This window comes from Oryctolagus cuniculus, chromosome 11 (genome assembly GCF_964237555.1).
Source record: "Oryctolagus cuniculus chromosome 11, mOryCun1.1, whole genome shotgun sequence".
Classification (NCBI taxonomy): domain Eukaryota; kingdom Metazoa; phylum Chordata; class Mammalia; order Lagomorpha; family Leporidae; genus Oryctolagus; species Oryctolagus cuniculus.
Window position 1 is genome coordinate 16,799,578 of NC_091442.1, and position 15,946 is coordinate 16,815,523.

At 47.8% G+C, this 15,946-nt stretch overlaps 1 protein-coding gene and 1 long non-coding RNA gene across 13 annotated transcripts in view; one reads left to right on the plus strand and one right to left on the minus strand.

Moving 5' to 3' along the window:
• Positions 1–15,634, plus strand: part of PTPRT (protein tyrosine phosphatase receptor type T) — a 1,128,555-nt gene extending 1,112,921 nt beyond the window's left edge. For all 12 annotated transcript variants that reach the window (XM_070051826.1, XM_051846098.2, XM_070051827.1 and 9 more), the window contains 4 exons: positions 2,853–2,978; positions 3,808–3,971; positions 6,802–6,937; positions 7,769–15,634. In XM_070051826.1, the coding sequence (XP_069907927.1) occupies positions 2,853–2,978; positions 3,808–3,971; positions 6,802–6,937; positions 7,769–7,822 (480 nt within the window). In that variant the 3' untranslated portion in view covers positions 7,823–15,634. The remainder of the gene's footprint in view (positions 1–2,852; positions 2,979–3,807; positions 3,972–6,801; positions 6,938–7,768) is intronic.
• Positions 1–15,946, minus strand: part of LOC127491113 (uncharacterized) — a 35,464-nt gene that overhangs the window by 11,830 nt on the left and 7,688 nt on the right. The window lies entirely within an intron of this gene.

Sequence of the window (15,946 nt, forward strand, 5' to 3'; positions counted from 1 at the left end):
CTCTGATTTAGGACTAGAAGGACCCAGCAGCCTTCCCCAGCCCTTTGGGCATTATGGGAGAATGACCTGGAAAGTCAAATGCGGAGAAATGTCCCAAAATATAGGAGTCTTGTTTGAAACATAGGAGAACCTATTAGCTTGAGAAATTGGTCTGGAAATCTTATTAAAAGAGACAAATCATTCCACACTCTCTCCAGACTGAAAATATTGGGGTAATAGACTTTCCCTGATGCCTCAGATTTCTTGCACCTCATGTCAGGATCACAGCCAACCCCTGGCAAGGCTAAATCCAATACCGGTGATAAAGGCAATTTTTTAAAAATGGGCAGTTCTGATTAATTCTGATTTCTCTGGCCAGCCATGGTCTTATCTGTACCAGTCCTTCATTACTGTGAAGGTTGCAAGCCGGAAGAGCCAATGGCAAAGAGAAATGAAGTTCAAATTGTGGATTTGTCATCATTGCACAGCTCAGCAGGAGGGGACTGCCCAGCCATGGAGGACCCTGTGATCAGCCCCACTCCCTTGCACACCCACACTCATATCTCCCTGCTCAGTATGCTCCATTAACCCCTGATGGAGAGGATGGGAAAGCAAGGCACCATTGCATTATGAAACTTAACCTTGCATGTCTTTGCTATTTAAGAGGGGTGATAAGACGGAATCTTCAAATTTATATACAGACAGTCCTTGACTTATGATGGTTTGACTTAAACAATTTTTCAACTTTATGATGGGACAAAAGTGATGTGCATTCAGCTGAAATCATTCTTCAAATTTCGAAATTTCGAATTTTGCCTGTTTCCCAGGCTTACCAATACTCTGCCTGATGCTAGCTTATGCATTCATGACAGGAAACAACCAAGAGGCCACTGGTTGCTAAGCTAGGGCATTCAGCAGGGCAGCTGGATTAAATGCATTATATTTCCTATGTACAACGAGTTTATGGGATGTCAGGGAGGACCTACATATTAGCTGTGGATGGTAGTGGCGAGCACTGAGGGACTTAGTAGCAATATGAATCACTGGAATTCAGCGACTCCATATTCCATGCCTGCCACCCTGCTAAGGGCTTTATGTACATGAATCATCTCCTTTATTCTCAAACAATTCTATAGAACACACTTTTCTATAAAGGGCCAAATATGAAATATCATAGGTTCTGTAGACTGGGTGGTCCCTGTCTCCCCCAAAGCAATCATGGCAATGTATATAAATGATGAAGTGGGGCTGGGTTTCAGTAAAACTGTATTTACAAAAGCAGGTGCTGGCTAGAATTGGCCTTTGGGCCATCTATGCCTCCCGCTGCTATAAACTGGAGGATGTTGTCGCTACACTGGAATTTTGGGCTCCACACTAAGGAAGGTAGGAGATGTGATTTTCTCCTCCCAGCCTCCCTCTTTCCCTGCTCTGCCTTTGAACTCCTAGTTCTAAGAGAAAGAGAAAGTAAAAGACGTGTTTGCATGACTTCCAACAGTGAATTGGCAGTTTTCATCAAGGAAGGGGAGAACAATTTTTCCCATCCATGAAGACCCTGCCTCTGTGAGGGCTCCAAGAGGAAGCCACCACCTTCCAGTCCCCACCTCTGTCAGTCTGACTCCTTGTCTGCAAGCTTAGTAGAGACCCAGGGCAGACCCCACCAATGAGACACTCATCTGAAGCTGCTCTCGGGAGCCTCGGGGATTCTCAGCTATGTCTTCTGGCAAACTGTAGAGAGGGAGGGTAGTCCCGACACAAGGCCTCTGTCCATGTCACAGCGGTCCCTAGCAAGTCTGCAACCCCAAAGTTAACTCTCCTCTGTTGTCATCACTGTAAGCTCAGTAGCAGATGATTACCAGCTGTGAAGACCCTGTGATCGGCCCCACTGCCACAGACATGCTTGCTCGGAATGCTTGATTAACCTCTAATGGCAACACTGCAACCTGGAGAGGCTGGGACCTGGGCAGGCTCCATCTCCATGTCCCCTGGGGACCTGGAATGTGAGAGAATGTGCCTTGCCTCTCCCTGCAGTGCCACACCCTTGAAGAGATTCATAAACTCAAGGAACAATTTATTTGAGAATTGGGTCTGTCTCTGCACTATTGCTATTTTGGAGCCAGGTTACTCTGGGGCGGGGGCGGGGGGGGGCTTTCCTATGGTTTCTACTCAGCGGTTGCCTATATCAACTCCCAAAAGTGACAACCAAAAATGTCCCCAAACCTTGGCAGCCGTCCCCTTGGAGATAGAACAGCCTGTGACAGAGAAGCACCGTCTTAGATGAACTGCCGTTTGCTCTCAGCTGTAGGTTCTAATTCCCAACTCCAGAAAAGCAGGAAAGACCACGGCATGATCTCTCAGACAACTATCTTCTGATTCAAGAGAAGCATAAGTCCCTCCCCCCCATTTTACGTATCATAACACTGAGGCCTGGGTTATACAACTAGTTAACAGCAGAACCTGGAGTTGTACCCAAGCCGTCCTGATCTGATCCTTAGGGAGCCCCGAGTAGATTCTCCTGGAATGGGAAAGTCTGCCCCTCCCTGTGAGTGCTCTATCTCATCCCGATTGTGGCACCTCAGGTAGATGTTCTCTCCATTGTACAGAGGAGGAGCCTGGGGCCCAGCTCACCTTACAAATGGTTTGAAATTAGCAGAGCAAATGTGTTTAAGCCCAGTGTTTCTGTGGTCAGAGCTTTGATGCTTCAACAACCGGAACCAGGCAGCTGCTCCCCAAAGGGGAAGCTGAGTCAGAATTTATGTATAATACTCTACCTTTCCAGGCTGTGTGTCCTGCTGGCGCTAAGAAAGGTTTGATGACAAATGAGCCTGACTTCGCCCCTTGTCTCGGACCTCCTGTGACCTCTTTCCCTATTCCAGCTCTGCATGCAGTACTGGCCTGAGAAGACATCTGGGTGCTACGGGCCCATCCAGGTGGAGTTCGTCTCTGCAGACATTGACGAGGACATCATCCACAGAATATTCCGGATCTGTAACATGGCTCGGGTGAGTATACGGCCTCTGTTGCTTTCCATGCCCCTCCTCCCCCAAACAGATGGTGCCTGCAGGGGGAGGATCCCACTGAGACAGCCCAGAGTCTGTGTTATACTCTCCTGATAATCTCTTCCTTGGGGAAGTAATGCCTTTGCTGTTCCGGCTCCAGACCCAGCAGTGACTCCAACACACACCGATGCCAAGCGCGACATCCAGCCTGCCATCTGCCTGTTTCCTGACGCACTTGCTACCGTATAGACAAAACTTCCCAGACATTAGCTCTTCCCCACCGTGTCACACTGTTTTGGCATGGGTTGGTACAGCTGTTGATTGGATCCTGTAAGCTTTAGGCTATGCCCTGAAAAACACTACGAGGAAAAATAATTGGTTGCTTCCATGGTGATCTTCTCTGGCTGAGTGGTGGAGTATTGGAGACTGATTAGCAATCCAGGGAGTGGTAGCTGTTTGTCTCTACTGACCTTACCCTCAGTATTCATTCCCTAAGGGAAGATAAAATGTGTTCAGGCACATGAGCCTCAGGGAGAGAGAGGAATTCTGACCAGTAGCATCAAGAAAGCTTTCCTAAGCAAAGGGATATATTTGAATTGAGTTTTGAAGACTGATGAGTTTTCTAGATAGGACAGCCATGGTAGGAGAAGCAGTGTGCACAAAAGGTACAGGAATAGGGATGGTGACAGTCTGGGGCTCCCCCTGTCGGGACATGGCTTTGACCTCATTTGGTCTGTCTACCACTGCAATGCTATAGTCCCCAGGGAATCCGGAGGGCTCGCAGCCCCAAGCATCCCCAACAGAACAGCCCTAACAGCCTGTCTCTTCTCAGCCACAGGATGGGTATCGTATAGTCCAGCACCTGCAGTACATCGGCTGGCCTGCCTACAGAGACACGCCTCCCTCCAAGCGCTCTCTACTCAAAGTGGTCCGACGGCTGGAGAAGTGGCAGGAGCAGTATGATGGGAGGGAGGGACGCACTGTGGTCCACTGCCTGTGAGTACTATGGAGGTGACTCCACAGCCACAGAATGGTGGGTGCAAGAGCGTCCTTGTGGATGCTGCTAACCCCAGACACCAGTCCTCAGCAAGCCCAGCTGTGCCGCATCTCAATACCCCTTGAAGATCAGTGGCAGTGTTGCCCAGGGAATTGCATCCTTTATTGGGATGAGGTTTCTGGCTGTTGGCCTGAACTACTCTTACATGACATATTACAGCTATATAACATGGAGATAGTGGTGGACCCCACGCCCATTCCCCAATAGGAAGGAAGGTCCCACCCTCTAGTAGGGTCCAGCCAGTCCCAAAGAAGCTTGGGACAAAGTGGTTCCCCTTTACTAGAGTCTCCTCTATTATTTCCTGAAGACGCAAAAATAAGGTATGGTCGGAGCTTCCTTTAAGTCAGACATTTTAAATGAATTGCCTCATTCTATTTACAAGGTGGATGTTATCATTGTACAGTGAGAAAACTGAAGCCAACAGCACAGGGTAAAAGGTCCAGTAGTCAGGAGAGGAGCTGTGGTTTGCATTTACTGGACTCTAAGCTAATGTGCCTCCATTAATGGACACTGCCTGTTGGCAAAGTCCTTGTCCACTGTGTCTGCCTCCTGAAGCACAGGTGCGCAGAGAGCATGATGGGTAGGCACTGCCCTGAGACCGACAGATGGAGCTGAGGAGCCTGGGAGCTCCTTCCCAAGGTACACTGGGAAGACCAGTGTTTTTTATTTCTCTTACTGGGATGAACTGGAGTCTTTACCTTCTGTCTTGGAATGACCCAGTCCAATGGACCCTAATTCATCATGCGAGGTAGAGATCAGTACCCAGAGAGCTGTGGCTGACAGGCTGCACCACATCAAGAAGAATAAATTTTGTGAGCCTCAGTTTCCTCATCTGTCCATGGCGTGTGTTGAGTTAGGTCATCTTTAAACTATCAGACTTTGGCAGGAAGTAGCTAGAATATAGAAACAGTTTATCCACCAACACCAATAGCATCATGGTTGCCAATATGCAGATATTGTAAACATGATTACTTAAAAATAGCAAGTGTCAGTAAGGCAACCATGAGAGTATAACAGGATCAGAGAGGATTCTTCAGGGATTTCAGATCCTTGTAACAGAGCTGCAGCCATCACATCCAGGGACAGAAGGCTGGAGTCACAGCCATGCTCTTTGCTTCTTAGAACTTAAATGGTTTGAGGAGAAGCAGCTGAGAAAGGCCTCCCTCTTTAAAACTTGTGTGAAGCAAATTTAAACGATGATAATAAGAATATTTTGGAGCTAGTAGAGGCATTAGTAACATGTCATGACCTCAGGGCTGAGCTTGTCTTCACAAAATTAGCTCATTGTTCCCCTCTTTCAAATGGGCAGATGCACACATGTCCAAAAAAAGTGGCAGAACTTAAACAAGGTTAAACATCCATGCATACATGAGCACACTCAGAGCTTAAGAACCACCACCTGTAGCGAAAGTCCCTTCCCAAGAGACACGAATCTCAGACAGGGGTCCAGCAAAATACTGTGTGGTGTCCTGTGTCGGGTTGATGGGTGACGTCATGTCACCCAAGCCAAGCTGGCTCGGTTCATCTCCCACAAAGTGGCAGCTGATCCCTTATCCCTGTTTCCTCCAATTCCCTCCCACTCATTCAAGTGACCCCACCATTAGCACAGAACCACATCTATCTCTGCGGGTTCTCACTCCACGGGGCCTTCAGATCCCTGCATCCAGTCAACCTCTTCCTCTTGAGAAAATACTATCCCTCCTTCTAGAAGGTCCCTCCTCCCTCCCCCCTCCCCCCCCACCGCTCTGTGTGTGTGTTTTTTTTTTTTTTTTGCCTGTTTTTGGCAGGGATATCTTTTTATCCATAACCTTCAAATCAAGATGACGAGTAGTGTGGGCCAGAGGAAAGCACAGAGTGTCTTCTACCAACAGGGTCCTTGGCATCCTCACAGGTCTCATAGCATCACGGATGCTGAGATGTAGGCACTGGCTAGCACGTGGACGGCTACTGTACTTGAAACATCTGGCCATTGCCTGTCTTTTAGAGAAACCATCTGGGAGGTTGACTGAGTGCCTTAGTTTCCATCCAGATGTTCTTTAGACTCAGGTCATTAAATGAAATCATTAGTTGCTCTTGGCAACATGCCCAGGAGCTGCAACTCAGACATACTCCTAAGGGAACTCACTATAAAGCATTTGAGGGGCGTTTCCATGAAGATAGCTTATGGAATAATAGAGGAATGAAGGCATAACAGAAGAATGGCCCTTCCAAGAGCACTTTCCCTCTATACTTAAGATCACTGGGGCCTTGCTTAAACCAAGTTGCACAAGTCATTTCAGGATAGCATGGCTCAGGCCCACCCCAGCCCTGGCCCTAAGCCTGAGCTGGCCGGCCCTAGGCTAACAGAATATTGCTGGCCTTCGTGAAATATGTGAAGAACTACAGGGAAAAACCACCTGTAAATTGCCATTGTATTCACTGGATGTGTGGATGGACCCACAGCATCCTTTCAGACAAGAATCAAGCGTACAAAGGCATACTTTCACCCTGCCCTGGAGACTGGGTCAGTGTGCCATGGGTAACGGTCACACTCCTACAGAACCAAGGAGATATCAAGCTACTTGAACTCTCAGGGGTCATTAATAGGGGAAGTAAGCAGGTCAAAGCAAGTTAATGGCACAGATGGGATTCAAATCATAACTCATGGCTCAGACCTTCCCCTGCCTTGCCATGGCGGAGACCCCACTACTTGGATGCAGCTTCATGATCAGCAGGTACCTGTGGGAGGAGTAACCAGGAATGTGGCTAATCTCTTCACTCTGTGTTTAGAAATGGGGGAGGCCGCAGTGGAACCTTCTGTGCTATCTGCAGCGTGTGTGAGATGATCCAGCAGCAAAACATCATCGATGTGTTCCACATTGTGAAAACATTGCGCAACAACAAATCCAACATGGTGGAGACCCTGGTGAGTGTCCCAGGAACTGATCTCCAATGTCGAGCTCACTGTAGTTCCCTGGACCTTAAGAAATGACATCAAGTAGTAGAAACCCTCGGTAGCCAGGTGCTCCCTGAGTCCCTACAGCCTATGCCCTTTGCCTGCACTGTTGTCTGACATTCCCACCAACTTCTGATCCCTCTGACTTTCCTTCCCTGCCGGGCAATCCAAATAGTAATCCTGGCACATCTGATGCCTGTTCCTTAGGAAAGTCTCACTAATTCAGGCTTAAAAGAAGGGATTCTGGATTAGTAGAGTGCGCATTATGTTTTCAGTAGCATAAAGCATTGAATCAGGACACTGGGGAGAGAGAGTAGGAAGGCAGAGCCTACAGAAGATCTTACACCATGGTGGAGACAGACCATGCACAACCAAATTTAAGAGCCTTTATACCCTACTCAGAGTGAAACCTTACTCCAATGAGGTCCAACTCAAAGTGAGGACCACAGAGCGGCAGCAGCATCACCTAGGGTCTTGTTAGAATCTTGAGTCCCGGTCCAGATCTGCTGCATCATAACCTGCATTTCTGAAAGATAGCCCCAGTTGCCTTGTGTGCATATCAAAATTTGAGAAGCACTGATGTAAAAAATGGTTAAGGGGGGGGGGGGCGGGCAGAAGGATCTCACGTGAACATTCGAGAAAGCCTGGCTAGAAGTAGGCAGAACTTTGAAGGATGTCCACATGTGGATGCTTTTGAATTGGTTTTCAGTGCCGATGTAGATGAAGTTTTCTCTAAAATCTCTATACCTAACGCGAATGCATATTCTCTTTCCTCCCCCTTTCTCTCTCGTCTCCTCTCAGGAACAGTATAAATTTGTATACGAGGTGGCACTGGAATATTTAAGCTCCTTCTAGCCCAGTGAGACGGAGAACCTGCTGGAGTCGAGGCTGTTGTGGGCAAGCCCCCTTTTCTGTGAATGGCAGTGACTGGGCTCAGGAGCGTGGAGCTGGCAACCCTGCCCAACTCCCAGGAGAAGACTGGTGGTCCCATGTTCTGCAGTGAGCTCTGTACCTTCTGGGCAGTCTCCTGCAGCTCTGGGCAATGCAGCTGGGAGAGGCCCAGGCTTCCCCTCCCTACTTGACCAGCCACAGTTGGGCCCAAGCTGAAGTCCACTCACAAGCAAGGCCCCAGATTTCTGGTTACCAGACCTCTTGCTTTTGTTCTTTGAGTTTGTGAATCTCATGGCAAGCTGACCGTGCAGGTGCTGGGGAGTGGGAGGCTGGCCAGCAACTCCCTGCCCTCCCTCTCCTTAGGAGTGGAGGAGACAAGTTTTCTACTCTTCCGTGCTGCTGTGGAAAAGATTAGGGTTCTTGGGGTCACTGTTCTGCTGTCCTCTGCAACCTCCTTCAGAGGCTTCTGGCACTGGACACCTGCCAGTCTGGGTCAGTATGACCTCAGGATGCTCCCTAGGCCATAGGCAGAGGACCCTCATCCTCACACCTAACTTGCATGGGGCTTGGCCCACTACCATCCTGTACTGCTCCCCAGCTCAGGCCCTGACCTTCTGTCGTTCACTGGCTAGCCAGCTGTGCCCACAGCACTCTACGATAAAGGTTCTGTTTGCTTGTTTGTGATTAGTTGGAGGGGATGAAGCTGGAGGAAACTCACTGCTCCTCCTTGTCTTTGTAAAAATACCACCTTCCTGGTACAAGGCTCTGGCCAGCACATGCAATGTAATCTCTGTGTCTCTTGGTGGGTAGCTTCTTTTGGGAAGAATGAATAAGATAAGAATTGATTATTTTGCCAAGTGTATGTGAAAAGAAACTTCCTTTTGGGGCTGTGTGTGTGAAATCTCGTCTCTCTCGTCATAAAAGGGATGAGAGTTGAATGTGTACCTTGGGCCTATCTCCCTGGCAGTGCCCTGAAAAGTCCACCCTGGAATAGCATGGCCATTGAAAAGGGAGAGATGGGATTGTTTGGAGATGGTCCCTTTGTTCCTGGGTGGCAGTTATAGCACTAGCTTTTTCTAAATCTGGGTCTCCAAATCCAACCTCCTTCCTAGAGAAACTCAGCGGCCATCTTGGAAAAGGCCATCATGGACCCAATTATACTTTGGTTTAAAATAGCAAGGGTGAGATTAGCCCTGTGGCTCTAGGGTCCTGACCAAAGTATGGATGATTCAATAACAGAGAGCCAACGTTTGCTAAGTCCCTTGCTGGGCACCTTCTAGGTGACATCTCCCATGGCCTCCAGTACCCCCTGGAAAGAGCCATTAATCTCTTATCTGTTTTCCAACTGAACGGAGACACCGTCCTCAGTTCCAAAAAGGCAGGTGATGGCAAAAATCCTTCCCTATGCTGTTTTCTACATCCTTTCTCAGCCAAGCAATTAGTTTATGGAGGAAAAATACAGCCAGTTTTCTTTTGAAACGAGAACTCCATGAATGGAAATTTAATTCTTTCTGATGCCAGTTCTTCTGGGAAGCCCAGAACTTCAGATATATTTGAGTAACTCATTCCTGGCTCCCCAGGAAAGCTAGTCTCATCTAATTTCTTAGTGAAAACAATTCTCCTGTTCCCTCCAGCTGGGAGGGGCCAGCCAGGGACACTCTCTAGCTAGTCTTAGGCATGCTATCTGACAGTCTCAAGGGGACTGGGATTTAAGAACCTCCATCTTGCAGGCTGGTCTAGTCCCAAACAGGGCATGAGTGGCACAGAATTCAATAAGGCACAGTGTTTGTCTTTGTAAGCTCACTGAGTACTGGGGAAATTGAACCAAGTACAAAAGTGGTGGATTGTACTACATGCAAGAGAAACTCGCTCTGCCCAAGGCTTCCTAGAGGTGACGACATCTACTCCAGCTGGGCCTCAATAGATAGGAAAAAAAACTCAGGCAAGGGATCAATACATGCAATGGCAAAGAGGTGTGCAAATGCACTGGCAGAGGCAGTCCAGTGTGTGGACAGCCCAGCTGGAGCTTAGCATGATGGGAAGAGTGGTAGATGAACCAGAGTCAAGGACATAGATTCCTACTGAGGGTACAGACATTGCCTTATAGGCAACAAGGGGCCAGCAGAGGTTGGGGCGACATACTCAGCTTTGTGTTGGAAAGGGGCTTTCAAGCCAGTGGGGCTGCCTCTTTTCCTTTCATCAGACACTGTGATAACATTCCCTTAACTGTGTACCTTTTAATACTGCATCTGTTTTGTCTGTCCACTCACTACTTTGTTGCTGGAACAAGATAGGCAGTAGATCATGAGATTGGCTTCTATGAGAAACCCAAGGTCTCTGGCTTTACCACAGAGCAGGGTCACCAGCCCAGGACTCCAGGCCCACCAGGGACAGGACATGAAAAGAGCCCAGGAAAGCTGCTTCTGTTGGTATGGGCTCTGGAGCTGTCTGGAAGTCCGGGGACACCAGACTTGATCAAGGAAGGGCTGTCACTTTGGAAGTTCAAAAAGAAATGACTCAAAGCAAAGGCAGGCAAAGGAACCCCGTGAATAACTTGCTCTTCTCTTTGATGGGCCTATTCCCGGGTGCGTTTGAGCAGATCCCCAGGGCCCAGCCCCCACGGATCCTGCCAGCTTCCCCTGGCTCCAGCCCACTGCCCCCAGTGGCATTGCCCAGCCTCATGGAACCTGAACCATGGCAAATCAGCCTGTTGTATGCCATTTGCTCCGATCTTGGCTCATCCAGATGAGGTGAGGGTGGAAGGACAGCTATTCAACACAAATCCTGGGATTTATTCTGCTCAGAAAGGAGCAAAATCACTGGCAGGTAAAAATGACAGTGGCTTCTACCATTTCCAGTGGTAGGAATTTAAATTGTGACTTCACAGAGGAGGAAACTTAGGAAGACTCAGGCCATCAGGAGTAATGAAATATGGCCCAATAGTAACTCCCCCAGATCATCCCCTCATCTTCTCACAACCCAGCTACCTTCCAAAGAAGGCAGGGAAGAGAACAGTCTTGGACCAGTGTACACAAAAGCAGAGGGAGATGACATTCTAAGATCTCACCTGGAATGTACATGGCAGGGCTTGGGTAAGATAGGTAAGATAGGGCACCAGTGCCCGGGAACCTCCACTTGCAACCTTCCAAGCAGAGTATTTTCCATCCCACCCCAGTTACAAGATAGACTCACTCTACTGCGAGTAGAGGAAAATAGTGTGACAGCTCTCAGGTCCCCACCTAAGGAGTTCTCCCCCTCTGGTGTACCAAAGAGTGGCCTCACATAGTAAAGAGCCCCCTGTGGGTCTCACTCCTTAGATGTGAAGATGTAGAGAATGATGAGAAACAAGGAGCTGTCGCCATATGGCAGCTGCACCCCAACACTGTCCTTTCAGCATTTCTGGCATGAAGGACGTGGGCTATCCGTGGAGCTCTGGGCCTCTGGACTGCCACAGCAGGCCTCCCTGTGGGAATGGAGGAGACCATCTTGTTCTGAGGGCTGGCACTCTCTGCGGGGGTGGCCTGGGCAATGTCACACCAGACCAACCTTCACATGGACCAAGCACACCCTGCGCTAGGGACTCAGACATGTGCGCTTGCTGAATTCTTTCAACATGCCTAACAAGTGCTGGTCATTCTCATCGTTTTACTGATGGGCAGACTGAGGCCCTGAGAGGAGAAATCACTTGCCCACAGTTCCACAGCTAGTAAATGCGTGAGCCAGGGCTTAAACTGTTTTTTTTCTGACCATAGAGAGGTTATTTTTCCACCACTCTGTCTCAGAGTTATGCAACAGCAGATAACACAGTGGCTCTTATAAAACCCAAAACATCCAACAGTAAGCTTAAAATTCCTTCCTAGTCCCATGTTCTACTTTTAACAATTCATGCAACATTTGCTAATTTATCCTGATAATATTTTTTAACAACCATGTGCACCATCCCTGGTGTGACTTTGATCTTCTCAATCCACTATGATGAATTCTGTGGAATTATATCCCAGTCGGGGGCACAGCGCCTGGCCATGCTGCTGCTTCCTGAGGCAGATTTCAGACTCAAGCTCAAGACCAGCTCACTTCCTCCTAGACAGGCTCTTTGGTGTGGGAGTACCCTGACCTCACTGTTCATGGGTTGACCTTAAGGGAGAACGTTACCATTTGACACAGACTATAAGGACCTACCCATCTTGCATGGTGCAGGCTGAGTCCAAAAACTCCTAAAGGGAAAGGCAAATCTGGATATAGCTTTGCTCAGCAGATTCCTGAATGCTGGGGTTTCGAGAAGGTGGTGCCTCTTGTCTAGGTGGAGTCACATCGTTGCTCATATGGGGCAAATCGGAGAACACACTTCACATGAAGGGCTGGGGTCCAGGAGACTCCTCGCTTTACCTTAGCCCCCTACACTTGCTGGGTTCCTACAGTATGCAGATTAGTATGACCTCATTCACCTCTTGGTGAGGCACAGGCTTGTGATGGGAAGAACTCAGAGTTTAGTTTGAATCTCAGCTGTGCTATAGAATGTTTCTTGGCTATAGTATGTTGGGCCAATCAATGTGAAAATAGATTTGGAGAAGTTTAGACAGGGAATCAGGGAGACAAGACTAGCAAATTGGCATCCCATGAATACTCAGAACCAAGATGTGAATGGGCTATTGAGCAGTGTTCTCTTCTGTGACAGAGCAGGACAATGAATGGGGAAGGACCCACCAGAACCACTTGGAACAAGGTGCAGCTTTGGCACAATTCTCAGTATCTTAGAGAAAAAGATAATTTCCCCTCTGGCCAATCTTGCTTGTTCATCCTGCAATCCTGGATGCTTCACTAGCTCCTGCTGTATGTTCTCACCAGGATCCACGTATCCTCAGCTCAGTGTGAACCCCCGTAGAGTGTGTAGAGGTTTGGGTATAGCTAGGGTTCTGCAGCCAAGAAAAATGTGACCCAGAGAGGAGCAGCCAGGAACCTGCCCTGTCATCTCTGCGGCAGTGACTTCCCAACCTGACCCAGAGACACTGAGGGAAATAATTCCCCTGCACTTGATTGCCTGAGGACAGAATGGAGAAAGCCATTCTTCCTTAGCCTACAGCTGCCCACTCAGCACCCAACTAAATCAAGAGTAATACTATGGAAAATAGAAGTGTACCCAAGGGTAAGAACGAACAGGATTCTGATCCTAAGCTATCAAGTCAATAGGTTGTACTGGCCCAGGACCCCCAAGGACAAATAATCAACACAAGCTGAAGAGCCTATGAGAAGTTCAAACAGGGAAGGCCATGTCATCTTACAGCTTTGACTTGCCTTCCACGTCACCCAACCATTATAAGCTCCTTCTCAGTCTCTGACCAGCTCCAAATCATAGCCACATACAACAGGGAAATAGGAAAAGTGGATCTACCTAGAAGACGCCAGCTGTGATACAGCCTTGTTCATATACTTTCATTGAAGGGTTCCCTGTAGGAGATTTTCCAGGTATATATACCTAGAAGTCAAGAAATGTGAGGCTTTGGTTTCCCCCACCTTTTAGGTCATATACAGCAGAGAGAGGGGTCAGTGCTGAAGTGTGCTGTGGGGGGCAGAGGCTGTTCTACCTGCAGTTTCCTTTGACACACATTTCAGGGTCATGAACATTGTCCTCAGAAGAATAGCAGAGATGTCTAAGCCATATTTGAATACACGAGGAAGTTTCTTCCAGTATCCTGGTAACCAGGGCTAGACTTCTGCATAGTGCTGATTGTACAACTGTCTTAAAGATGAATACCATCTCTTGCATGCTCCCTGACCACCTCCAGAAGAGATGGGCAAAGGTAATCTAAGGAGCCACACAAACCCCCTATAATCCACCCTTGAATGTTTTGTCTCCAAGAGGAAGGATCAGCACCCACAATGGCAGCCCAAGGCCTGGCAGCCCAGCCATTGAAGATCTTGATGGTGGCCCATTGGGGCTGATAGAAGGAATGTGGGAGGACTTGGTGTGGCAGAGGATCCAATAGGAAAAGCTTTGGGGGCTGTATCACCATGAAGCTTCCTTCCACTGTTCTGAGTGGAGGGATATAGACCTGATCCTTGGTTGGAATTTTCAAATAATGAAGGCCTTGGGGCCTTGGATTGTTGGATAGGAAAGTATTGGTCTGAAATCCTAAAGTTTGGGACAATTCATGGCTCCTTAGTGAGTGGGACTTTGTGAAATAATGGTAGCGAGAAGTAACCTACCCAGATTGCAAAATTGAGTCACTGCACGAGAGTGTCAATGCCTTTGGGCTTGTGAATACAAATCAGTGGGCTTCCTATGTGATGGTCTAACAAACTCTCAATGCCTACCCTGCCCTTGTGGCTTGCCTTTGGAAGATTAATGATGTAAGGTGTTCTTTGAGTCAAAGTCCCCAGGGCAGTCTGGAGGTTTAGAGGCAGAGTGGTGTCATCCTAGGTAAACAGGTTTCTGCAAAGTCAAGTAGAATATTAGGGCCAATATCCTCCATACAACTGCAGATTGAACAAAGCCAAGCACAGTTGCTAGCCCCAGGTCACTCCTGTGAGGGGAACCAGAACCAACGAGTGAAACGCTGTATTCGTAAGGAAGAGTTTGCTGACTGCCAGAGAGGATAAGCTGCCCATCTCAGGAGCTCTGCAGCAGAAGCCAAGTGTCTCTTTAAAGGGAAGAAAGAGCACTGATGAGATGGCCCTTAATCTTGCTTCTTCCCTACATAGGCGATATCTCATGCAGCTGGGATCATGTTTGAACTCATTCATATCTGTAGAGCACAAAGCCAAGCATAGTATTTGCATTGTTCAAGATGAAACTTCCTGCTCTCCTGACCAAGCCTCCCCACCACACAGGCCAAGATGCTGCTCTGGGCTCATCCAGGCTGAAATGCATCAACAGCAAGCCCAAGAGAACAGCTGCTTTGCCATAGACTGGCTGTCTACTAGAATCTGATGGGAGTAGACATGGCCTAACCCACTGGCTGACAAGGCCATCAGTGGCATTCAGAAACAATAAAGGTCCCAGCAGGGCTTGGAACAGAAACACATCGCTAGAAGTTAACTATCCCCACTCCCCAAATCAAAGCCTGTTGGAGGAGATTTTAAAAGTAAAAGCACAGTGACTCAGTTGACATGCCATTATCATGATTTCCAGTGCACAGATTGTTCTTTCCAGGTGGCTCTTTGGCTAGCCCAGATTAACCCAAGCAAATCTCTATTAGATATCAGATTCAAAAGCTCTTGTCCACCTTCTCTTTACACCCTATTTCCTATTAGCGAATCAAAGGCAAAGAGTCGGGGCCTCTATCATTGCCTTGGCTATGGAACACCCTCATAGCTCTCCAAGGGCTATCATGAGGTCCCCACTCAACACCAGGGAGGCTGACTTTTAATATCCACTGGGCACAGTGTACTGCATGAGACCAAAGTCTCCATATAGTTTTCAGCCTCCTCCACCAATCCCAACAGCCTGCACTTGTATAGTTTGGGTGTTTGATAGATAAAGCACGTACGAGAAGAGAAAACAAGTGAAGTCTTTGAAAAGCCAGCACTGTGCTGTCAATGCTCTTTTCTTTCCTTTTCCTTTCCAATTCTAGCTTAAAAAAAGCAGAAAGTAAATAATGTCAGGTCAATGAATATCAGATATATTTTTTGACTGTACATTACAGTGAAGTGTAATCTTTTTACACCTGCAAGTCCATCTTATTTATTCTTGTAAATGTTCCCTGACAATGTTTGTAATATGGCTGTGTTGAAAATCTATACAATAAAGCTGTGACCCTGAGATTCCTGTTTTCCTAAGATATTCGTATTGGTGTCTTCCTGAGGTTGAGTACGGGTGAGAAGAGGACAAATCAAAGTGGAAGGAGGAAGAAAACAACCTATCGTTAACTAGGTTTATTTATAATTTAACTTTAATCATCACTACTACAACACAGGAGATAGGAATTATTCCATTTGCAGATGAGAAAGTGGAGGCTCAGGAACAGGGATTCTGCCTCTTGTCCTAGACCTGTCAATAATTTTCCAATCATTTCTGAGATTAGGTACCAAACCAGTAGTGCCTGATGCAGCCTTGAACTCTGTCATCTCAAAAGTGTGGTTCATAAGTCA